Below are 25,588 nucleotides of genomic sequence, written 5' to 3'. Positions count from 1 at the left end.
CCCAGCCCCACCCCTCACTTACAGAGCAGAGAATTGGGGTCGGCCGAGGCAAGGAAGGCAGACTCCCATCCCCTGCCCCCCGTAATGTCCGGGACCCCTAGTGAGGGTCGCCCGCCAGGCGTGGGCCCTGGAAACCCTGTGTATGACCCAGGCAGTCCCACCTCTGCACCAATAATAGGCAGCTTCTGGGAGATTGAGTGTGACCCTGGTTTTGCCTGAGACTCGGTGGAGGTTGCGGCTGGGCCAGAATCACACAGGAGGGAGCAGAGCCGAGTCTCCCCGGGCTAAGTCAGGGCGGTGCGTGAGCCAGGCAGCTGCCATCCTGATGGCTCGGAACCTGGCACCGTGAAGGCTCCAGAAAAGTAGGACTCCTCGGGGTTCCCATCCAGCATCAACCATTTTTTAAGTCTGTTTTGTTTTTTTTTCTTTTACATCTTCACTTTTTAAAATATACATTTCTGTATGAATCACATTGGGAGACAAAAATCAGAAAAAAAGGGGAAAACCATGACAGAAGAAAAACAAACCAAGAAAGCAAACAGATGAGTTGATTTACCATCAGTCTCCATAGTTCTTTTCCTGGATGAAGATGGCATTTCCTGTCCAAAGTCCCTTGGGATTGCCTTGGAGCACTGAACCACTGACAAGAACCGAGCCTTTCATAGTCGATCATCACACACTCTTGCTGTTACCGTGTACAGTGCATTCTCACTTCTGTTTGTTTCCCTCAGCATCAGTTTGTGTAAATCTTTCCAGGCCCTTCTAAAACCAGCTCGCTCATCATTTTTTTTTTTAAATAAAACAATAATATTCCATTACTTTCAAATACCAGCCCCAATCATTTTCACAAATGGGATGAAATCCCAGGCTCCAGCCTCCCTTTCTCCCAGTGCCAGGCTCATGGGCCAGCTAAGAACCACCAAACTACATTTGCGCATGATGTGTCAGCCTCCTGTGTGTGAATTCCATATGTGAACATCTCAAGTACCTTAATATCTGCTACGTTTCTCAGCAGCATTCGTTTTGGTGAATATTCAACTCTTTTCCTAACCCCAAACTGCAGCTCTAAAAACTTGCTATTACTTGAGAATGGTTATAAGAACGTGATTTTCAATTATTAGATCTAATGCTTAAATACATTAGTCTTAAGTACAAAGGTGTGTGTGTGTGTGTGTGTGTGTGTGTGTGTGTGTGTATTTAAGCTATAGCAGAGGCAAGAGAAGGTACAGGGAAGGGATGGGACTCATGCTCACATAAATGGGCCAATAAAATGATAACTGAACTATTCATCTTTTACTTTGCTTCTATTTTCTTTCCTGAGAAGAATGAGTATTGGAAGAGGAAGGATAAGACACCAAAATCGAAGCCCAAGAACAGTGTGGAGGTAAGGAGTCCATTCAACTCGATAAAATCTGAGAAACTACAGAGACAGCAATGAAAACATAGTCTCTGTTCCCAGGAAGCTGCTGTTTTGCTACATGTACCCGAATAAGTCAATATGTGGTGCTTTGAGGTTGGGGAGAACACTTAACAATTAGGAGAATTGAGGCTTCCTACAAGGAGGCAGCACCTGAGATAGGGATTTTCAGTAGTCTTAACTGCGGCCTAGCCACTAGGTGGTGACTTTTGGCCATGACGACTCATAAAACTAAAATGCAAAATTGCCTTCATTGTGGGCGTTCCCCTTGTACATCATCAGCAAAAGGAGCAGAGGAGGGCTGTGAAACTGCAGCTTTAACTGCATTACCCTACACGGCAGAGCCTTAACCAGAGATCTCTCTATTGGAGGATTTGAAGTGTTATCAGTGTTGTCATTCTTACAGTAAATGAAACACCAGGAAGTGGAAGGATGGCTCACAGGTTCTTGAAGAAGTAAATAAAGAGTTCAATTTCATTGGGCCTGCAAAGCAACAAATGGGAAATGTTCCTCGATTACTTAATCTTCTGGTCTTGCAGAGCTCATTACAAGCACAAAGCATCTTTGTAGCTTCTGAGCCGAAGATGAAGTTCTGTGAAAAAATCAATACATTTCTCCAGATGAAATCAATATATACTTTAATATTTAGTGATTTCAGTGCAAAGGATGGCAGAGAAGATGCAAAAAGTACATTGGAAAGTATAATTTGGGAGTAGGAAAGGAAAGAGTTCGATATCTATATAGCATAAATACTTCCTTCAGAAAGACTTAGAAGAATTGAAAAACATTTAAATGCGGGAATTTGCATTACTCAATTTTACATGTTTATTACAAGGGCTTTGTTTTTCAGTGGAGAGAGATGGGAAAGAGAAACGGTAGATTTTCATTAATATGAAAAAAATTCAAGGTGGAAGTCGCTGGATGTGGCAAACGCCAAACAACCTCACTAAAAAATTGAAATTGAATCCTAGTGGATAAGAAATAATTGATTATTGATGAGGAAATTATTTCTGAATAAACTTGGCAGTCAAATCATCTTGTTAAAGCAAAGGTCAAAAGTCCCATTTAAAAAAAAATATAAGATGACATGGAATTAAAAACTTCAACAGCAATATGAAATGGCATGGAATTAAAACAGTTTCAAATAAGTTCCAAGTGCTGAAAAGCAGGGAAGAGATTAAGGAAAGGGCAGAAATTCAATCAACATAAAGTATTGCTTTAGCCAACCAACACCTTATCTTCTTATCAATAAAGCAACCAAGGCAAGACCAGTTTAAAACATAAAATAAAAATACATAAAAACCTTAAATAGGATGGTGGAAGATCATGAACAGGATCACTTTTAATTCTCTAAAAACAGTGAGAAATATTAAACGGGAAAGTAAATTTCCAGAAAACCGGGTGTGAGACTTAATTAAAATAAATCATTCCGAGAATATTTATTAAAAATGAAATTGGCAAGAAGACAACAACATTACTAAAAATGGATAGATTTATTATATTATTTTATCATTGACCACATTTGGAGCCTAATGTTTCTGTTCCTCATGTTCTATATGATGTAGAAAATGGGGGGAAAAAAAACAGCTGGATTGAGAAATGTGTACTGATGGATTACATTGTTTGCAAGAGGTACCTAGACGTCCTTTCCTTTCACTCTCTTGACTTCCTGCAGTCTGGCTTCCAACCTCTTACTCAACTGAAACTACTCTCTTCTTAATTACCCAGTATAAAGCCCTTCTCTCCGTAGTCATTGTCATTCATTTCTCTATAGGCTTCAATGAGATCACTAATGCTTACTTTGTGTTAGACTTTGTGGTAAAAGCTAAGAATACAAAGAAAGGCAAAAACAGGGTCCTTGCCCTCAAGAATCTCACCATCTGCTGAGGGAGTCGACAAGCTAACATCTTTGTAAAAACAAACCATGTATGGGAAAAATAGGAAAAATTCAAAAGGCCTTTAAGAAGGATGGGAGAGACTTCTTGTAGAAGGTGAGATTTTAACTAGTACTTGAAGGAAACCACGAAAGCCGGGAGGTAAAGGTGAGGAGGAAGAATGTTCCACACATGGGGAATAGCCAGAGAAAAGGCTCCCGAGTTGGAAGATGGAGAGTTATGTGCAAGCAATAGCCAGTCCAGTATCACTGGACAGAAGAAGATGCAGAGGAGAAGGAGGTATATAAGAAGACTGGAAAAGGGAGCTGAGGGTTATGAAGGATTTTGAATGACAAGTAGAGGATTCTGAATTTGATCCTGGAGGTAATAGGGAGTCACTGGGGTTTATTGAGTAGGTGGAGGACATAGACCTGTACTTTAGGAAAATCAAGACAATTGAAAGGAGGATGGACTGGAGTAGGGAGAGATTTGAGGCAGGCGGACTCACCAGCAGCTGCAGGGATGGAGTGATGAGACCTGGACCAAGGTAAGGGGGAAACAGAGGAGAGTCTCAGCTCATTTTTGAAAGATGCTGTAGAGATGAAATTAACGAGAGATGTTGCAAGGGGTGAAATTGAAGACAGACAAAAGTGAAATTTACGAGAGATGTTGTAGAGGTGAAATTGACAAGATGTGCCTGTAAAGGTGAAATCCACAAGAGATGTTGCAAGGGGTGAAGTTGAAGAGAAACAAAAGTGAAATTTACAAGAGATGTTGCAGAGGTGAAGTTGAAGAGTGAAATCTGCAGAGTTGAACTTGAGAGGTGCAACAAAGGTGAAATCCGCAAGAGATGTTACAGGGGTGAAACTGATGAATGGGACAAGCTTTGGCAACAACTTGGATGAGGAGGTGATGACAGTGAGACATTAGACTCCCGGGGGTCCTCAAACTACGGCCCGTGGGCCAGATGAGGCAACTGAGGACATTTATCCTCTCACCCAGGGCTATGAAGTTTCTTTATTTAAAGGCCCACAAAACAAAGTTTTTGTTTTTACTATAGTCCGGCCCTCCAACAGTCAGGGACAGTGAACTGGCCCCCTATTTAAAAAGTTTGAGGAACCCTGCATTAGGGTTAGGATGATTGGAGGCCCAGGAAGACCTACTAAAGGTCTTTATATCGGGTAAATTGCATTCAGATAACTAAGTCCTGGATTAACTTGCTTTCATTTTCATTTTTATTTATTTATTATATTGGGGGGATAATATTTTATTTTACTTTTTAAATACATATTGCTTTATGAATGATGTTAGGAAAGAAAATTAAGAAGAAAAGGAAAAAGTCACAGGAGAGAAAGAAAAAACAGAAAAGAAAGTGAACATAGTATGTGTCAATTTACATTTTCTGGATACAGATGGCATTTTCTGTCCAAAGTCTATTGGGATTGCCTTGGATTGCTTTCATTTTTAAACTTTTTTCTTGTAGTGAGAAGCTAGGAGGCAGAGATCTTAAATACTTTCACTCTCTTCCTTTCCCCTAGATTGTATATATAACTAGGCTCAGAAAGAGCTCTAGATTACCCTAAATGTCCCTTAGAGAACCCTGAAGTTACATTCTGGCCCTATGCATGGTTTTTGAGAGACCTTGGGGACAGGTAACTCTTTCTTTTTTGGCTAGGCAGTTAGGGTTAAGTGACTTGGGCTGAGTTACACAGTTTATAAGTGTTAAGTGTCGGAGGCTGAATTTGAACTCAGGTCTCTGATTTCAGGCCAGATCCTCTATCCACTGTGCCATCTAGCTGCCCCTGCAGGTGACTCTTAACAGAGAACAGAAATCAGGCACAGATTTATAGAAGGTGTATAGATTCATCAAGCAGATGGGAACTACCTCCAAAAAAAGCTGTTTTCAATCTCACTGGGAGCACTGCTTAATTTCATACTGTACTCTAGTTCTTCCTTTTTTGATGATTTATTTTGATTATGTTAAATTAAAAAGGTTTTGTCCAAACTAAACCACTGCTGACAAGATTAGAAAGAAAGCAGAAAACTGGAAAAAAAATGTTTACATCTTTTGTGACCGGAGGGCAGAACCATGTGATAAAAAGATGCATTTCCTCCCTACTCTGCAGAGAGCTCAGATCCTTTGTAAAACAGTGTCGGATGTACAGCTAGTCTTTGATTAGATCAGAGAAACGCTGCAAAGTGCACTAAAATTTGAGCAAAACCTTTGATTGCATCATTCCTGCCATCCTTGCAGATTGTTGGGACAGGGACCAGATGTTGGATCTGGAAACAGTTAAGGAATTAAATCACCCAGGCTGATGAATGGATGGATGCCAACTCATCCGGAGGTCTCAGGTGACTGTCCTAATTGTCCTTGGGAACTCTCCTTTTCCTTGTGCTTGTTCCAGCATTTTTCATCAATGACTTAAGTGAAGCCATGGAAGGTGTACTTGTCCAAAGGTACCAAAACCAGAGCTGGAAGGGGTGGAGATGAATATCAGAAGGGAGATGAAAACATTCAATTCTCAATCTGAGTTTTAAAAAAATGAACAAGTACCGAGGTGGGGAGAGGAGATGGACACGGCCCCTGTTCAGTGGATCTTGGGGATTTCAGGGGAAGCAGAATCTGGGTGAGTCACTTGTGGAACATGGCAGCTGGAACGGCTAGTTCCTGTCTACAGGGCATCGAGGGGCCCACTGGTCCAGAAAGAGGGACAGACTGATAGGCCTGCCTTACTCCAGCCTGGTCAGACCACAGCTAGAGAACACTGTCCATGCCTGAACATCACGTTTTGAGAGAAAAAAAATGGACAAGTTGAGGTGCATTTAGAGAAGGGTGAGCAGAATAATGAAAGACCGGAGGAAAATGCCGTAAGGACTGCTGTAAGACTCTCAGAGGCTTAGAGGGACCATGGGAACGGTCTTCACATGGTTCAGGAGTTAGAGCATTGGGCCTGGAAGAAAGAAGATCTGAGTTCAAATCCACACTCAGATACTAGCTGTGTGATCCTGGGCAAGTCACTTACTTGTGTGTGCTTCAGTTCCCACATCTTTAATAAAGTGGGGATAATCACGGCACCTCTCTCTCAGGGTTGGTGTGAGGATCAAAAAAGATTTATAATGTGCTCTGCACATAGTAGGTGCTTTATAAGTGCTAGCTATTATTAGCCTATTCTGTTTGACTCAGGAGCAAGAGGCAGATTTCAGGACCATTTTTTCAACAATCTGAGCAGTCCCAAAGTGGGTTGTTTGATCTTTGCTGGAGGGTTTCAAAGGCATGCTAGATGGCCCCATGTTGAGAATGCCGTAGACCACGGCTTCTTAAATTTTTCCAACTCACTGATGCTATAAGCAAGCAGATTTGAAGAATAAAGGATAGTCTACCTCTCAGATTTGTGGAGAAGGAATTTATATAAGGCCAAAATTGCATTTCATACTGTACTCTAGTTTTTCCTTTTTTATTATTTTGATTATATTAAATTAAAAAGTTTTTGTACAAACAAAACCAATGCAGACAAGATTAGAAGGGAAACAGAAAACTGGGAAAAAAATCTTTACATCCAAGAATTCTGATAAAATTCTTATTTCCAAAATATATTTATTTATATTTTTGATTTATAAGAATGCAAGCCATTCTCCAATTGATAAATGGTCAAAAGATATGAATAGACAATTTTCAGATGAAGAAATTAAAAGCATTTCTAGTCAGATGAAAAAAAGCTCTAAATCACTATTGATCAAAGAAATGCAAATTAGGACAATTCTGAGGTGCCACCTCACACCTCTCAGATTGGCTAAAATGACAGGAAAAGATAATGATGAATATTGGAGGGAATGTGGGAAAACTGGGACACTGATACATTGTTGGTGGAATTGTGAATGGATCCAAGCATTCTGGAGAGCGATTTGAAACCGTGTCCAAAGGGTTATCAAACTGTGCATACCCTTTGATCCAGCAGTGTTTCTATTGGGCTTATATCCCAAAGAGATCTTAAAGGTGGGAAAGGGACCCACGTGTGCAAAATGTTTGTGGCAGCCCTCTTTGTAGTGGCCAGAAACTGGAAAATGAATGGATGTCCATCAATTGGAGGATGGCTGAATAAACTATGGTCTATGAATGTTATGGAATATTATTGTTCTGTAAGAAATGACCAACAGGATGATCTCAGAGAGGCCTGGAGAGTTACAGGATCTTATGCTGAGGGAAGTGAGCAGAACCAGATCATTGTACACGGCAACAACAAAATTATGTGATGATCAACTGTGATGGATGTGACTCTTCAACAGTGAAGTGATTCAGGGCAATTCCAGTAGACTTGTGATGGAGAGAGCCATCTGCACCCAGAGAGAGGACTATTGGAACTGAATGTGGATCACATAATTTTTCCACCTTTATTTGCTTGCTTTTTTTTCTCATTTTTCCTTTTTGATCTGATTTTTCTTACACAGCATGATAGATGTGGAAATATGTAAAGGAGAATTGTATATAATTAACCTATATTGGATTACTTGCCATCTGGGGGAGGGAGTGGGGAAAGAGGAAAAAAATTGGAACACAAAGTTTTGCAATGATTAATATTAAAAACTATCTTTGCATGTATTCTGAAAATAAGCTATTATTTAATTAAAAAAAACTTTTCCCACTTGCAACTCCTGTTTGAGAAATTTATATACAACCTCAGGTATATAGGTATATAAAATACATATATAAACCAAACATTTACTGATAAATCATAAATTCATTTTAAAAACAATTCTTTGGTATTCATATAATTTTACCATTTATTAAGTAAAAGCAAATTTGCATACTAATGAAAGGGATGTGCTTTTTTTTTTTTAATTTGATCCTGTGGGACAGAGAGCATCTTCAACGTTTTTCAGAGTTGATCAATATCTCGATATTCCCTTATGTCGCAACCCAGAGTTTCAGCAGCTTTGCTGTAGAGGGGATTCTTTCCGTGGAAGTTAAATGTATGGAACGGCTCATAGTAAGTGTCGGCTGTGGGGCAGACCGCGTGCTGAGTGATGGGGAGCTAAGACACAGAACCATTCCTTCCTTTGGGGAGCTCGCCTGCCATTGCAAGATGTAACAAGCATCTGACGCATCTGTCTAGGTACATATCTAGAGACGTACAACAAACAAGCACAAAACAAATACAGATTTCTGGGGGCCCACAACTGGAAGGGAGCATCAAGACCAGGAGAAGCTTCATGAAGGGGCGAGGAGAAATGAGAACCAGCTCAGCCAGTGCTGGGCTGTTGTATCTGGCTTATTTTTCAGTTCTGCCCTCTTCCTTTCACATGACAAATACTGAAAACACTCCCCCCCCCCCCCCGCCCCCACCTCTACTTCAGATTTAAAAGTTTTCAGTGAACAAAGATCTTTTTCTCTTATCTCCATAAAAAAACAACCTCTTGTAACAAAAGTGTGTCAAGAGGAATAGATTCACAAACATTCTCCCCAAATTGTGTCTTTTCAGCAGAAACTTTGTGTTCGTCGGAAGTCTTTGAAAGTTATGCTCACTCGCTATTTCTGGCTCTGTTCACTGCACACCAGTGAGTTCCTGGGTCATCCAGAGGGCTGAGGCAGCTCGGCTGTGCCACAGGGCCCACAGTCTGTTGGCAGCAAGACATCTTCCCGAATTCAAATCCAGCCTCAAACTCTTCCCAGCTTCCTAGGCCAGACTCTGGGCTCAAGGTTCAGTCAAGTCACCATTTGCCTCAGTTTCCTCATCTGTGAAATGAGCCGGAGAAGGAAATGGCCACCCATTCCAGTCTCTTTGCCACGGAAAGCCCAGATGAGTTTGAACAGTCACTCATGAACTATTACTGAACACCCCATCTCAAGGTATTCCCACCTGCCCCAGCACTCTGTAAATTGAACCAAAATTTCTATAAACCACCTTTATGTTTGCCCAGGTACTAAGTTATTTGCTAAGGGAAGAGGCCATTTTTCTTCCCTGATAAATTTATCCCTAGTGTTGACCTCTCCCCCAAAGCCCTGCCTTTCTTTCAACTTCATTTGGAGCGGATAACCGACAAGTGGATCACAACATGGCCCTTTGAGGGGCCAGAGGAATCATTTAGGTTGGGATTTGAGAGACATTTGGGCCCATAACCTTTAGGGTGTGCCCTGGTCTGAATCGGGAGCTCTTCCTGTTTTCCTGTACAAGATCATCCTCCTTTAGACTCCGTCATCTCTCCCGCTGACGTCTTCTCTGGGGAGCACGGAGCGGGGCTGTCCCGAGGGGAGGCTCCAGCCCATCGCCGGCACTTCCTCCGTTTCTAATCATCCCAGCCTGCAGTTCTGTGACTCAGGAAGCTGACGTATCGAGGGCCCTTTCCATCCTGGCTCTGCCACTCGCTGCCCATGACCTTGTCCAGGCCCGGGCTTGGCTGGCCCGGGACCCTTCCTCCTCACTCGGCAGGAGGGAAACCTTGTTCCGCCCGCCAGCAGGGGGTTTCCACCCAAATCCCGCCTCCTTGGCCTCCTTACTCCTAGAGCGGCCTCCGCATGACAGACAGATGAGCAGAAACCACAGATGCAAGAAAAAATTTATTGTTTTTTTGCATAGGCATAAATTAGAATCTGTCGATTAAAAAATAAAACTAAGGAATTAAACAGTGTAGCCTTTGGGATGGGGAAGAGCTAAAGCCCCAACTGCAGTTCTATCCTATCCCTATCCTATTCCTATTGGATGCCAGCTTCCCGGGGAGGGGTCCGAAGCAGAGGGAGCGGGCTGGGCCGAGGGGCAGCTGGCGGCAGCCCCGCCTCGACTGCCGTTGTACAGAGCGGCCTTCCCTCCTGATGGTTAAGAGGCAGAAAGGATGGTGGAATCGGCGCTCGACAGTCCCCTCCCCGGCTGGGCTGGAGTGAATATCACCCGGAGCCCCAGGGGAGGTGGCCAAGAACAAAGCCCTTAGCTTTTCTTTCTGGTAAAAAAAAAACAAAACACGAAATATATCTATATATAAATATAAATATATATCTATATACATAATACAATTGGCCCGCAGGGCCAAAGACTTTGTGCCCTCCCCCTCCCAACCTGGTCTTAACTCCAACAAGCCCACCCCTCCCCCCCATCCCAATGAACTTAACACCTGCCCTGGGCTTGGTTGGCCAAGCCAGAAAAGAACTAGGGCTCGAGCCCCTAGTGAGAGCCCAGGGGGACCTATAAGGCCCAGTTTCCCTGCAGAGGCCCTTTGGGCATGGCAGGTCCCGCTCCCGCACGGGAGAGGGCAGCACATGCTCAGTGCAAACCTAGAGGACCACGGAGGGCCCCTTCTCATCAGCTTCCCCGCCAGGCTCTTTTCCCACCGGTCCCCAATTATGGAGCTGGCGGGCCCCAAGGAGAGCCCCTGGGGACCCAGGCAGAGCAGGCTGGGCTCTAAGGTGGAAAGATGGGCCTCTGGGCCTGCAGGGGGAGGGAGAAGCCGCAAGACAAGCTGCCCTGCTGCCTTGGGAGCCCTGGGCCTGGGCGCCCAGGACCCTGAGTCCCCCGTAGCTCCCTTTCAGCATCATCTAATCCATGATTAATGCTGTGTCTAATACTGCCACCAGAAGCCCTCGATACCTCTCACAAACCCCGCTGGGTCGAAGGCCTCCCCGCCAGGGCTGGATCCCTGGGGGGGACAGTTTCTAAATGCCGCGCCAGGTGGTCCCAGACGCACAACTTTCCCCAAAACGAGGCTGTTGGCACAAAGTCCAGGGAGTCACGGTCCATCTCAGGTGCTTCCGCTCTCAAAATCCACACCCGTCGTGCCCCTTGGTGGAGGGGACCAGGCGGTCCCTTGGCAGGGGCTTTGGCCGGCGCCCGGGGCACGCTCGCCACAGGCTGGCCGCCAGTCTGCCCTTTGCAACTGTTCGATCAGTCCATCCTTAAGACACCCGACTCCCTGGCCTGCAGCCAGGTGAGCCACGGTGCGGGGGACCGGGCAGAAAGGGCCCCCGGAGGTCCAGGCCCCACCCCCAACATGTAACACATAGCTATATATACACTTCCGAGGGGGGCAGCTCGGCCACGTGACCCAAGGGGAAGGGGAATGAAACAGAAATAGCTCGGGGGGCCCTCTCCATGTCCGAGGGGGCCCGCCGAGCAAGACTGCTCCGCAGAGGGCTTCTATTCCTCCATCCCTCTCCCAGAAGCCTTTGGGGGGCTTAAGCGTGGGGGTGGGAGGAGGAAGTGGGAGAGCTGCTTGCTGCGGGAGGGAGGGGAGGAGGTGCACAGGGTGCTGAGAGGGGCCTAATTGGCGGCTGGCCGCTCCCCGTGGACCCGGAAGCGGTAGATGCAGGTGTACTGGGGGTGACCCCAGTTGCTCAAGATCCGAAGCTCAACTACATGGTATGCAAATGTGTTGTTGCCCTGTGGGAAGGGGAGTGTGGGGGTCAGGGAGGCCCGAGATCCCTGGGACGCCCTGACCCCCAGACCTGGGCCCAAAGCTCACTGGCTGCATTAAGCCAGAGTTCTATCCCTCCTGCTGCTCTTGGGCCCCCGGGCTCCCGGTTTCCATGACTGCCACCCCCAGAGCCACAGAGGGCCCGGGGCCCAGAACCAGGCCTCCCTCCGTACCTGCAGCTGGAAGGTCTGAATGGGATCCCCGTCCTTATCGTAGGTGAACTCCCCGAGGACGATCCCCTCCGACTCGGATTCTTTACTCAGCCCCTGCAGAGGAGGAGAAGCAAAGGGAAGGGATGGAAGGAGGCTGGAGGAGAGATCGTGCTGTTAAGGACGTGAATCCAAATCAATCCGGGGAGGCAGAGGTGGAGATGGGGGGGGGGGCGGGGAAGACGACGAGCAGTGTGGGGGGGGGAGGAGGAGGAAAAGGGGAGATGGAAGAGGGGGGAGGAAGAAAGGGGAGGAGAGGGGGAGGGATACATTGGTGAGAGTAAAGGGGAGAAAACAAAAGCCACAACAATGATGTTCGCTTCCTTAATAGCCTCTCGTGCGCCCCCCCCCCCCCACTTCCACCATCAGATCCTCTCCTCTCTGAGCCCGACCTCCTTGGCCTCTTCTCCATGGCTGCTGAATGCTGGCCCACGGGTGTCTCAGTTTGTCCGGATTTAGGGCCCGAAGCCCCCCCTCCCCTGTGTTCATTGCCCTCTCCTTACTAGACGTTCTAGCTCTGCCCTAGGAGGTGACTGCCATGTGGGAATGGCGCTCGCCCCCTCCCCAAGCACCCCTGGGATGGGGGGCTGTGAGGGGACCGTGTTTACAAAACCCCGACCACAGCAGGGAAACCTGGGCCCATCTGGCCGCTCTCCTGTCCTTTCCTGGCCTAGGCTCTGGCCGGCCCAGGCTCCGGGGGCTCCCAGAGCCCCCGGCCGGCTCTATGTTCCCCACCCCCTCCCCGAGTGCCGCCAGCCTCAGATACTCACTAAGACAGCGAATTCGCGGGGGGCACTGGGGATGTCGCCCGAGGGGGACAGGGTTCTGGACACGTGCTCCAAAGTGACCGAGGTGGGGCGGATGCGGGCGGCCAGGCGAATCACTGCAAAGCCCTGGGGGCCCTCGAATGCCCAGCAGTTGCCGGGGTACACATCTGGCTGTGGGCAGAGCAGGCGGGCTCAGGGGGAAAGGTGGCCCAGAGCCCGGCGGGGCCTCCCCGTTAGTGCCCATGGGCTCAGCCTTGTGGGAGGGCGGCCGCAGGCCGAGAACCAGGCTGGGACCCTCAGCCCTACCTGGAGGATGGCTCTTGGGGACTGCGTTAAGTACCACAAGGGGACGCCAAACAGACTGAGGACTGCCGTCTTAGTGTCGTAAGTCTCTGAGCAGCGGGTGCTGATGATGCTGGCGCCTGAGGAGCAGAGGCAGGTGAAGGGGGCGCCCCCGCCGGGCCCCGGCCCCCCACCCGTCTCAGTAGTCGCCTACCTGCCGACTCCAGGGCGTAGTCCACCAGCCCGATGCGGTCCTCGCTGTAGCGCTTCAGGGCCTGCTGCACGATCTGGTTCACTTCCTAAGGGACACAAGGACGGACTTATGGGGACCAGCCCGATCCCCCTTCCCCACTCAGTCCTGCTCCGGGGGGCCTGGCCGAGCCCCCTGCCCGTCCCCCCCCCCCCAGTCCTGTACAGGGGCCGGCCCACTCCCTCCCCATGCCGGGCCCAGGCCCCACTGGCTCACCTCCTCAGTCACGCCGGTCATGCCTTCCTTGCGGAGGGTCAGCTTCAGGTTGGCGGCGGCTTCCCGGGCCGACCGGCCCTGCTCCTCGGCCACGCTCACCAGGATCCTGCGCTCTAGCTCCTGCAGTTGGGCCTGCACCTCCTCCAGCTGGAAGAGCCTGGCCAGAGCCTCCTTGTCTTGGAGGAGGAACTGGTGGATCCAAGCTGGCAAGTGCGACTTCACCTAGAACCCATCAGAGGGGGAGCTCAGCCACGGCCTGCCGTGGGGGGGCCCGCGCGGAGCAGGCCAGGCTTCCGGCAGACGCCCCCGCGCAGCGGCCGGGCCCAAGCCCCCACGCTGGGACCCCACCCCCGGGACGCGAGCTCACGTCATCGCGCAGAGCCTCCATCTTCTGCGGCCAAAGGTCCACTTGCTGCTCCACGGCCGCTTGCCTCTGGCCCAGGGCTGCCAGCTCCTGCTTCAGGCCGGCCAGCTGGGCCTCCAGCGGGCCCATCTCCTTCAGCACATTCTCCCGCAGGGCTTCTTGGGCCAGACTGGTCAATGACAAAGGAAAGGTCAAGGGCATCCACCAGACGGGCACGCAGGAGCGAGCCGGACGGAGCCGGGAGACCACAGGCCTACCCAGCGGAATACCGGAGCTGGAGTCCCCAGAGCGGCTCCTTCCCCTCCCGGGCCCGCCCTTGCTCCGTGGGACACACTAGCCCCAGATCCTGGCTGCCCCGCCCTCCCCGCCCAGGCCCACTGTGGGGAGCTCTAGCTCTGGGCCTTCCCTTCCGGGGTCTCGGCCCTCAGGCTCCAGGCCTTACCTCTGCCACTCAGACTTGAGCTGGAGGACCCAACTTTCCATCTCCTATAAGGAAGAGGAGGACATGATGAGACAACTCAGTGCTGCCCCCCGGGGACTCGCCTCTCCTCTGGGGGGCCCCGTCTGCAGGGGAACGTCTCTCAGAGACCGGGCTCTGCCGACTAAACCTTGGGGCTCCAGCGGGAGGAGACACCGAGAAAAGACCCGCGCCCGCTGGGAGGAGCCAGGAACCACTTTCCCCGGAGCGTGAGGCAAAGAAAAGCTCCCACAGTCGCTCCTGAGTCTGCTCTTCTCGCTGACTGCCTTATCCCTGCCTAGTTCCCATGCGCACATGTGCACACATGAGGGCTCTAGAGAGGAGCTGCGGGGGGCCCAGCTTCTCTTACTCAGTATCCTTCATTCTGCAGTACCTGGGAGGCCTGAGTAAACCTCTTCAAAAGGTTATCCAGATCCTGCCGATGTTCTGCCCTGAGCGTGGCGAGCTCTTCCTGGGGAGCAAAGAGAAGGAGAGGGAGGTTCGGCAAGCTGCAGAGATCTGTCTCACCACAAGACCTCCAGGCTCCACCCCGGCCCAGTCATCCCCAAATGAAAACGGCTTCTGGCAGGCTTACCGGGCGGCCCTTCTCACCTGGATGTAGGCGGCCGTGTCCCTGCGGAAGTCCTCCTTCAGGGCGGCTTCTTGCCGGCTCAACCGGCCCTCCAGGATGGTCAGGGTGTCGTCGGGGCTCGGGCCTTTCCCACCGGCCCTCTGCTCTAGTTCCCGATGCTCCAGACTCACTTTCTTCTGCCAATGGGTAGAGTATTCGGAAGCCAGAGTTTCCAGGCGTCTTTCCAGGGTATGAATCTTTGACAGGACATGCTGTTCAGCCTTGGGGATCAAGAAGATAAACACACAAAGGTGAAAAGTCTCCGAGGAGGAGGAACAAGAACACTGCGTATTAAGAGACACCAGCATTTATTGAGTACCTACTGTTTGCCCGGCATGGGGTTGGAGGCTAGAAATCCTAGGACCGAAAATGAAACCTTTCTAACCCTCACCAGGAACTTCTGTCCCAATGAAGGTGACAACATTCCAGAGTGCCGGGTATTACACTACTGTGTATATTAATTTTATGCTGCCGCTGCTGCTGGCATTTCCTATGCTATTTTTCACTTCCCCCATTAGAACCTAAACTCACTGCAAATGGAAATTGTTTCATTTTTTGGTACTTTTATTCCCACCCTGAGGTCAGGGCCTGGTACAATGTGCCTACTAAACACCAGCTTGGGGAACAGAAATACAAGTGGAAAGGGAACCCAGAATAAATTCTTCCCATGAAGACAGCCATTTTCACTAAGGAATATTGATGCAAATAATTTAAAATACCATTAAGAAAATTACAGGAATATATAACAAAGATCATACACTCTGACCAGGCTGGATTTCAATTATTAGGAAAACAATTATTAATTATAATTATATAATGTATATTACATAATTATATACTATAATATATAATTATAAATTATTAATTTCAAAAACAACAAAAATCACATTTCAATAGCAGCAGAAAAAGCTTTTAACAACATACAACACCGATTGCAGTTAAAAACACTAGAAAGCACAGGAATAAACGGAGTCTTTCTTTAAATGGTTTAGCTAACTAAAACCAGGAGCAAGTAGCTGCTGTAATGGAAATAAACAAGATGCCTTTTCAATAAGATTGGAGTGAAGTAAGAATGTCCATTACTACCATTACTATTCAATATTGTACTAGATATAGAAATTGTAAGACAAAGAAGACGAGAAAAAGAAATTGAAAAGGATAAACATATGCAACAAAGAAACTAAACCACCCTCTTGTAGGATATAAAATAAATCCATAAAAACAATCACAAAATCCAGCAGGAAGAGATAAGAGAAATTCCATTTAAAATAACTGGCTAACTGTCCTCAGACACTCTTGACACTTCCTAGCTGTGTGACCTGGTCAAGTTGCTTAGCCTCGATTGCCTTGCCAAAAAAATTAAAGAATAAATGAGTGCAGTCAGCATACAATACCCAGAAGTTTACCTGCCAAGACACACACAGGAACTATATCAAGATAATTACAAAAGTTTTCCCACACAGATATCTTAACAATTGGAGACATATTCATTGCCCATGGGTAGGTCAAGCCAGTATAATAGAAATGACATTACCTAAATTCACTTTCTTATTCAATGCCATGCCACTCAAACTACCTTAAAAGTTATTTAGTGGCAAAGAATTGTAAATAAAGTAGATACCCATCGGCTAAACCCATCGGTTTATAGATGCAATTAAATATTACTATGTTATAAGAAACCATGATATCAATAAAATAAACACAAGAAGACCTATATGAACTATTATGTCCCATAAAGTAAATTAAATGAACGAGAACAAAATAATAAGGACCACAGTCAACCATGTAAATAGAAAGAACCACCAACGATTGAAACCAAATGTTGTGAAAAGATCATGATCAATGTGGCTCCAAAGATGACCAATGAGGATTCTCTTCCCTTTCCTCCCCTGCAGAAATGAGCCTACTGGGATGCATATTGCATATAATGCTGGACGTGGCCGATAAGTTGGGTTGGTTTTGCTGAACTCTTGCCCCTTTTAAAAAATTCCTTTTTGTAAGGGACAGCTCTGTGGGAAGCTATATATATATATTTTAGGAAAACTACATGAAAAAGCTATATATCTATCTAGTTCTTAATTATTTTCACTATTAGATCACACAAGCTCTGAAGGTTTTATCTCAGACACTGGCTATGTAGGTTATGTAAAAACAAAAGATATTAAAATTTTTTTTGAAAAACAAAAACAAAGACGACCAGAAGACTATTTTCAGACATTGGAGGACAGGGGTTAGATTTGTTCTGCTTGCCCCAGCAGGGCAGAAGTTGTGCCGTGTTTCAAAGAGGCAAGAACAATTTCCTAACAGGGCGAGTTGCTAAAAGGGGAGAGGGACTGCCTCCGCAGGAGGTTAAGGGCCTCTAGTCTCAGGCCTGGGCTGAAGTCCCTTCCTGCTTTCTGCTATTTCATGAGGTCACGGTTGGTGCTCTTTAGTCGCCACCCTTTTCTCTTTTGCCAGTGACCCGTCCTTGGACCCAATGTTGCTTTTGGCTTCCGTGGCTTGGCAAAGAGCCTCCGGTCTCTGACGAGAGGCAGCCTCCAGGCCTGTTAGCCTTCTCATTGGAATATGGTGTTTGGGGGCAGTACTCAAACATCCTTAGGAAACGATACTATGAGTCAGTGTTACTTTTGTTCATTCCTGAGCTGTTAACACATCTGAACAGGAAGGATCGGAACTGTTGTAACTGCATAGTGTCTATATGATAACAGCCCAAAGCAAATCACATTTAGGGATGGTCTAGAATGTGAAAGCTGTGGATGACCCGGGACTGTTACTACTTCAAGCAAAAACAGCTTAATTATGAAAATAATGCTTAGAAATGAGACTAAAATTAAATTAAAAAAAACTAATTTAGGTAAAAATGGTAGATCACAAAGCTAACAAATTTACAAAAGAAGCTGAAATTGAGACTATAGGGAAGAAGCAAAAAAAATAAGACAAAAAGGATCTGTGGTTTTTCCCCCATCAGACTTCTGTAGCTAATTCTCCAATAGACAAATGGGCAAAGGATAGGAATGGGCATTTTTAAATTTTTCTCTTTTTTTTTTAGTTGTTATTTTTCCAAAGAAATACAAGCAATCAATAACCTATGAAAAAAATGCTCCAAATCACTAATAAGTAAGAGAAACTACCTGACACCAGTCAGATTGGTCAAGGACAAAAAGAGAATGCCATATTGAGGACAGGGACTATGGGGGTTTTTGTTTTTGCCCTTCTTTGCATCCCTCGTGCTTAGCTTAGCGCTGAGCCCAACACACACTAGGCCATGGTTAATAAATGCTAACTAACACTGGGGTGGAGATGGATGACATCAGCCGTGGGTAGGTGGTCCGCCTTTTCCGTGGGCAGCGTTCCCGGCACTCACCTGGAAATATGGGGTGGAGTCTCCCGATTCCCACACCTCCTCTCTCCTGCTGCTGCCCTTTGCTGCCCACCAGGAGAACATAGCAGGCTGGAAGGTCTGTAGTCCATAGGGGTAGAAATACCAAGCGCCTAGCCCAGGGGGGGAAAGGCTAATTAAGGCACAGGTCACGGGCGCAGGAAGGCAGCAAGAAGTCCAGGGTGACCCCAAGGATGGCAGATGCCCAGGACTAGAGTTCCCTCTCACAGTCATTTAGACATATCCAGGTTATGCAAGAATGAGGGGAAAAGCTAAGCTGATGAGAGGACGTGGACTGAGCCCTGAAGCTCTGCTGCCTGGCCGACACACAGCCCTGTCTCTTCTGAATGGGGGAGACCAGAATGCTCTGCAGGGAGGCCCCTGCAGCAGCCCTGGGGTCATTACTCCCGAGCTAGGCTCCTGACAGAGAGTCCAGGCCTTTGGGGACCAGCAAGGGAGTATATCCAGAGAGGAGGGGTCTAGCCCCCTGGAGCACAGATTTGTTCCTCTGTCAGTCCCCTCCCTCATGTGCCTTGTCAGTGACCTCCGAGGGCACAGATAAAACACCGGGGAAGCGGCCCCCCAACTGCGCCGCCCACGTGCACACATCTGCCAGACAGACAGAGACCCGACTCCCACAGGAGGCACGAGGACTGCCCAGGTGGCCTAGGTCCCTTTTCCCAGGGCTTTTGTTCTCTCCCCCTCGAGGCTCCCCTTCCAGACTTTCCTTCAGTGGCCCCATCCCCCAAACCCTTGTCCGGCCCCCTGCCAGGCTGCCGGGGACTCACCATAAGCCAGCGAGGCCAGAAGCAGCAGCATCAAGAGAATCAGGAACAACTTCTTCAGAGAGGAAAAGCGTCTGCATTCATCGGGATGAAGGAGGGGGCGTTAGTGCTCAGAGTCTCCCGTGGGAGCCTCCCGGGTGCGAGGGAGGCGACCCACAGGGGGAGCCCCGTGGCAGCAGCGCACGGAGAAAATGAATCCCCGCTGTTCTGCAGTGTGGCTGTCTGGTGGGACACGCCTTCCTCCCGGGGCTCCATTAGAAATTAATACACCATGGACGACGACTTCTTTCCAGGGCTCAGACACATGGGCCCCAAGAGCCCCAGGAGGAAGCCCTACTGAGGCCCACTGGTCACCCCTGGCCTAGGCTGGGGCCCGAGTGTCCCGGGGCTCCTGCCTCAGCCCGGGGGTCACCAGACCACTCTGACCTGGCCACGCTCCTCCCCAGAGAAACTACAAGAGCAGCTCGAGGAGGGATCGTCCCCTCATGCAGCCACGGTGGGCCCAGTGGCAGACGTGGCTGAGATCAGAGGCAGGAGTCCGGTTCTGACCCACACCCTGCACCCAGAGCCAAGAGGGGTGGGAGCAGGGCTGGGCTGTAAATGTTTAACAAGCGGCTCTGGTGGAGGGAAGGCCCACAGGCCCTCCCCTCCCCATCCTTTCCTTCTGCCTTGGCACTCGGTCGGGCCTTGATTGGTGCCCCCAGAAGACCCTGACCTGACCTTAAAAACTGATAGAAGCTTAAAACAAACAGGGCGAAGTCCGGGGAAATGAGGGCCCAGGGAGGCTGCACTGACCTGGTCAAGACAAAGACATCCAGCAGAGAGGCAGCCGTGGTCAGGCGGTACCAGGTGGTACCGAGCCACCAGTAGAGCAGTCCGAAAAGCCACCCTGTAAAAGTCCAGCACGGGATTCAGAGGCTTCCCCTCCGAGCCCCGTGCCCATCTTGGAGCCAGCCCACCCACTCTGCAGCTGCTTCTCGTTATTCTGCTCTCCGTGCTTGGGGGTCGTTCCGTAACGGGCTGTGTCTCTGCTCTCCTCGAGTCCCGCCACCAGGGAGGGCCAAACGTGCCCCTGCAGAGGGGCAGGAGGCTTTTGTGGGCACATGAGGACACCCGGGCACTGGGCCCTCCCCCTTCCAAAACCCACCTGGAAAAGTGATCACCGTCCACAGGAAAGCGCCAGCTTGGGAGGCAGCATTCCTGAGTGTGGATGCCGAGTTAAGCTGGTCCATAACTGCATGCCCTGCAGGGAAGGGAAGAATTGAGGATCCACGCCAGAGACACGAGGGGCCCCAGCATCTCCCCTCGGCGCACCGAGGCTTGAGCCCTCTTCCCCTCTCGGCCCCCCATCTGGAGCTAGACTGCAGTTTTTTCTTCCTCTTACCTGAGATACACCTGCCCCCTCCAGGTAGAGGATGGGTTTCCCAGGAAGGGGAGCAGTGCTCGGGGATGGGGCTCCCGGGGAGGAGGCGCTACCTACCTGTGAAGTCATCCTCAGAGGAGTATCCTGAGGAAGATCCATAGGTGTCATAGGTGACTTTGCCCTCCGTCAGGCCATTAATCTTGCTGCTCTCAGAGCCTCCTGTGCCTCTCCTCCTCCTCACCAGTGGGTCCCCACCTGTGCACAGAGTATATATATATATATATATATATATATATATTTTTTTTTTTTTTTTTGCTGAGGCAATTGGGGTTAAGTGACTTGCCAGGGTCACACAGCTAGGAAGTGGCTGAGACCAAATTTGAACTTAGATCCTGGCCTGGTTCTCTGTCCACTGCGCCCCCTGCTGCCCCAGCCCTAGAAACCTTTAAGACAGGGATCCATCCCCCTGTCCCTCCTCCCAAACCTCCAAGTGTGCAGGCCTGTGAGCTCCCACACTCACTCCAATAGGAATCGCTGTCCAGCTGCTCATCATTCAGGATGGAGCTTCGGGTTCTGGCCCCCGGGGTGGCCCGGGGTCTCCCAATGTAAGTCTCACTGACCACGGATTCGCTGTAATAGGTGCTCTGAGTACTGGGAGCAGGGCCCGTGAGGCGAGACGGCGAGAGGCGCTTCACGCTGCTGGATTTCCTCTTCAGAGTCCTGGGGCAGCAAGCACGAGGAGCAGACAGGAGAGGGTGAAAAAAGGGACAGGGAGGGGACAGGCTGGGAATGAGGCTTCCAGAAGGGAAAGGATGCTCGAAGCCTCTTTCCCCAGTCTCAGTCCTTAAGCAGATGAGTTTTAAACGGGCGGCAGCACTGAACGAGCCACAGCTGCCACAGGCCAGGCCTTCTCCTCAAATACCCCCCGCATGAGGCCGAGCCCTTCCCCTGCGCGGCTGCCTGTGCTGCTGGGGGCCCGGGGCTCACCCTGGGAGCCTCCGAGAAGAGATCTGTGGCAGAGGTGGGGGGCTCGTGCCCACCACTGGGCCTCAGGGCTTCCGGCCTTCTGGATGCTCACAGCCCCCTCCCTCCCCCTCCCCCCCCCAGTTCCTGTTCTCAGAGAGTAGAGGCAAACCCCAGGTAGTTTGTGGCAGAAGGGGAAGAGACGGTACAGGGGACAGGAAATCCTCACATTTGTGGGCAAAGAAAGTGCTAGAGCAGGGGGCCAGGTCAGTCCCTCAGACTGTTGGAGGGCCGGACTAGAGTAAAAACAAAACCTTTGTTTTGTGGGCCTTTAAATAAAGAAACCTCCTAGCCCTGGGGGAGGGGGAGAATCGTCCTCAGCTGCCGCATCTGGCCCGCGGGCCAGAGTCTGAGGACCCCTGCCTAGCGTGATCCCTCCCCCAAAGAGGAGGCAGAGGGCCGCCCGCCCGGGGAGGGCCCCTTTGGATACCTGATGGGGCTGTCCTTGAAGGCAGCGTGCTGGCCCGCAGTCAGGGAGCTCCCTCCGCTGCTGCTGCTGCTGCCTCCATCATCATCAACCTGGTAATAGTGGCTCAGGCGCTGACTGCGGCGAGACATCATCAGTACTTTTTCGCTCTAGAAGTTCCTGAAAGAAAGAAGGAGGAATGAGAAGCAGGAGCCCAAGTGCTCGCGGACTGAGTGACGATGCCGTTTTCCGGGACTCCTGAGAGGCCGAGGGGTGACCTTGAAGGGGAGCGACGAGATGCCCCAGACTTTTCCTCCAAAGGAGACAGGCTGGGCCTGGGAGGATCCTCTCCAGACCCCGCTGGCGGCCGCCTTCAGGGCCCAGCCCCCCTTCCCCCCCCCCCCTCCCCTGGCTACGGTCCAGGCTCGGGCCTGTCCACAGGTGCCACCTGTCGGCAGCCACGTTCCCTGGGCACTTGCAGGCGGCCTCGGGGTAAAGCGCCGCCCTCCTCCATGCTGCTCAGCCCCAGCCCGTCTTTCCTGCATCTCTTCTCTCTGACTGTCTGAGCCCCATCTCCTGCTCCTGAGAGACTAACTGAAGGAGGGGCCAGATTCTCTGGCTCCCGACCCCGACGTGCCGGGGGCCCCTTCTGGGGGACCTGGGGGCCACACGCACGAACTCTCTGGGTCCGAGCCTAGCGCCAGCCTTAGGGAATGTGTCTCACGGGGAGCCCGGCACGCGCCGGACTCTTGTTTCTTTTGATCGTAGCCGCTGTTAAGGGCCATCGAACTCATTTTACAGACAAGTAAATGGACGAGAGCTAAGCCCCTCAGGGCCCCCTTGTCCCCCCAGCTCTCCGTGCTCCAACCGCAGCGCCTCAGGGAGCTCTCAATGGCCAGGGACTGCCCAGAAAGCCTTTGAGCGAGAAGGCCGGTGGGAAAGGGGCCGGTGGGAAAGGGGCCGGTGGGAAGGGGGCCGGGGCCCCGGGCTGGAGGGTGAGCCAATCAGGGGGAGCCCTCACTCGGCGTCCGGGCGCTCGAGCAGGTCTGGTTTGGCTGGCGGGGAGACTGCTTACCAGACCTCTCCTCTAAAGCAAGAAGCCACATGCCCGGTTGGCAAGGAAGCCCACTCGCAGCCCTGCCGGCTGCTGGGAGGCGGGCTGCCGCTGGGCGGGAGGGCAGGCAGACGGCTGCCCTCGGCCCCTTTCTCCGTCCCCCCGTGGTAACCTATCCTGCCCCCCCTTGCCCCTGGGTCTCTGCATGCCCACCCACGCGGACACCGGCCGCAGCTCTTTCCTTGTCAGCCCCGCTGGGGTGGAGCCTGTCCCTGAGGCCTCAAAACAAAGCAGGCGCTGGCACTGGGCTGCTGACACTGACCTGGCCCCCACAGGGGCCTGGAAAGTTCTAGGGTTCTGTGGGACAAACGGCCACCCGGCCGCTGCCACCCTCATGGGACCCTTGCCCTGTCCTCCTCCCCCCCAGAGCCCCCGATGCTCCCAACTGCACAGAACCCGCTTCTCCAAGTGACCCGATCTGCCGCCGCCGCCTGGCGGACCCCCAGACCCCGCGCTCGGCAGCCTCCCCGCTCCCTCAAAAAGAGCCCCCTGTCTAGGAGGAGGAAAAACTGCTTGGGAAGGTCTGGACTCCTGGGCCGTCATCTGGCAGGAACGGGATGGGGCCAGAGCTTGGGGTGCCCGAGCCCCCCATCCGCTGCCCCCTCTTGGCCCCCGCCGCCTCCCCCTCCTGCTCCTCCAACTCTGGGCATCAGGGCCCACTTTACCCAGAATCTCCCGGGCAGCAGCAGCCCCCCGGGAGCGCCCGCCAAGATGCCCCTCTCCCTCCTCCCGCTAAAGCTCCCGCGCCGGCCCTGCCAAGGGATCTGGGGGCCACCGACTGCCCGCTCCTGCCGTGGGATCCCCCCGGCTCAGGCGCCAGTGCGCGGGACCTGACCCCAAGCGGCAGACAAAGTTTGGGGGGTTGGACCCCCCGGCTGCCGGCCCAGGCCCCCGGGCAGCTGCCCCGAGCACCCGCCTCCGCTCCCCGGCTGCGCCCACAGGGCAGGGCCCGCGCGCACCTGCCCCGGCTCGGCTTCACCGAGTTTCACTCAGTTCTCGGGTGATTTCGGGGCGGGTGGGGAAAGGACCGGGGGAAGGGGCCGGGCACCTCGGACGCCCCACGAGCCAGGGCATCGTGCCCAACTTTAGAGGGCACCCGGCCGGCGGCGGGCACAGACGGGCATCTGGGGCCGGTGCCCTCGGACCGTGGCCAGCCCCGCCTTCTCCGCCATCCCCTCCACTGGGAAAGTCAACACAACTCTGGCCAGAGGGAGACGGAGAGGGGCCGGCGCTGGGGCGGGCGGCGCGGCTTGGGGGTTGTTTGTGGGAGAGGGAGGCTGGCGGGCACTGTCCCGCCCAACCCCAGCCCGGGGAGGGCGCCCAGGCCCGGAGCTGTGCCCTGGCACGGGGGGCAGACAGGAGAAGTCCCCGTGCCAGGCTGGGGGGGCGGCCGTGCCCTGGCACAGAAAAGCGGGCAGACAGAAGTCCCCGTGCCAGGCTGGGGGCCGGCCGTGCCCTGGCACAGAAAAGCGGGCAGACAGAAGTCCCCGTGCCAGGCTGGGGGGGCGGCCGTGCCCTGGCACAGAAAAGCGGGCAGACAGGAGGAGGGGCAGCCCCGTGCCAGGCTGGGGGGGCGGCCGTGCCCCGCACGGGGGGCAGACAGACGGGAGGAGGGGCAGCCCCGCGCCCGGGCTGGCGGGTAACTCTCGGGGGCAGCTGCTCTGGCACCGCGGAGGGGCACCGTGCCCGCGCCCCGATCCCCCCCTCCCCCGCCCCGTCTCCCGGCCCGGCCCGTTGGGACCCGCCCGGTACCTGCCGAGACCGCTCCGTCCTCCCCGCCCTCCGCGTCCCGCCCGCGCCCGCGTCCGGTTGGCGGCTACCGAGGGAACGCGGCGCGCGCGCCCGGCAGGCGCGGAGGGACCAAGCGGGCGCGCGCCGGGACCCGCGGGCGCGCGCGGCGAGCGTTCCGCGCAGCTCCGGGGGCGCCTCCGTTCTGCCCGAGCCGCCGCGCTCACCGCCAGCAGGCCGAGGCCCAGGCAACCGCCCCCGGAGCCGGCGCCGCCCCCGCGCGCCCATTGGGCGGTTTGAACAAAGGATTCGAGGCCCGCCCCACGGGGCCACCAGTCGGACTCGGGTGGGCCCGCCCCGTCGTCCGGAAACGCCCCCAGGCCCCGCCCCCCGGGCCTACCCTCTCCCTTTCTGCCTCCGCCTGCCTCTTCCTTCTCCCCTCCCCCTCCCTCCTCCTCTCCCTCTCCCTTTCTCCCCCCACTAACTTTTCCTTTTCTGCGCCTTCCCTCCCTCCCCTTCCTCTCCCCCTCTAGTCTCCTCCCTTCCCTCCATCAGGGTCCTCCCCCTCCAGTCCTCCTGCTCCCTCTCCCTCCCCTCCCTTGCCCCCCGGTCCTCCCTGCTCCTCCCCTTCTCCTTTCCCCTTACCCTTAGTCTCCCTCTCCCCTCCCCCCCATGACCCACCTTCGGTCCTCCCTGCTCCCTCCCCACCCTCCTCTCCTGGGGCCTCCTCCCTTACCTTCTCCCTACTCATTTCCCCTTCCTGCGCCTCCCGACCAGCCTCCCTCCTCCCCTGCCCCTCCCTCCTCCCCTGCTCTCCTCCCCTGCTCTCCTCCCTGTTCTCCCATTGCCCAAGGGCTGGCATCCCCAGGTCACTCAGCCTGGGCACGGGAAGGGCGCTGGCCGGTGCCAGGGGTGTCCAGACC

General features: G+C 52.3%; 1 protein-coding gene across 5 annotated transcripts; it reads right to left on the bottom strand.

Moving 5' to 3' along the window:
• Positions 1-9,834: 9,834 nt before the first annotated feature.
• Positions 9,835-24,795, bottom strand: SUN2 (Sad1 and UNC84 domain containing 2). Of its 5 annotated transcripts, none has more exons than XM_031941022.1 (18): positions 24,690-24,795; positions 21,848-22,003; positions 20,915-21,114; positions 20,512-20,649; positions 20,179-20,274; positions 19,827-19,920; positions 19,035-19,105; positions 18,232-18,359; positions 14,849-15,088; positions 14,631-14,708; positions 14,222-14,265; positions 13,783-13,948; positions 13,416-13,637; positions 13,164-13,248; positions 12,974-13,089; positions 12,671-12,838; positions 11,865-12,014; positions 9,835-10,224 (listed from the first exon to the last, which is right to left on the bottom strand). In XM_031941022.1, the coding sequence occupies exons 2-18, from the start codon at positions 21,976-21,978 to the stop codon at positions 9,961-9,963; spliced, it is 2,391 nt and encodes a 796-aa protein (XP_031796882.1). In that variant the 5' UTR covers positions 21,979-22,003; positions 24,690-24,795; the 3' UTR covers positions 9,835-9,960. The 5 variants fall into 5 exon arrangements, with proteins under 5 accessions (XP_031796882.1, XP_031796885.1, XP_031796884.1 ...); XM_031941025.1 differs by having other exon boundaries at positions 11,865-11,957; XM_031941024.1 differs by lacking the exon at positions 24,690-24,795 and adding an exon at positions 23,897-24,141.
• Positions 24,796-25,588: the final 793 nt, after the last annotated feature.

This window comes from Sarcophilus harrisii, chromosome 5 (assembly GCF_902635505.1).
Source record: "Sarcophilus harrisii chromosome 5, mSarHar1.11, whole genome shotgun sequence".
Lineage (NCBI taxonomy): Eukaryota > Metazoa > Chordata > Mammalia > Dasyuromorphia > Dasyuridae > Sarcophilus > Sarcophilus harrisii.
Note: the sequence above shows the minus strand (reverse complement) of the source record. Positions and strands in the feature narration are given on the sequence as shown.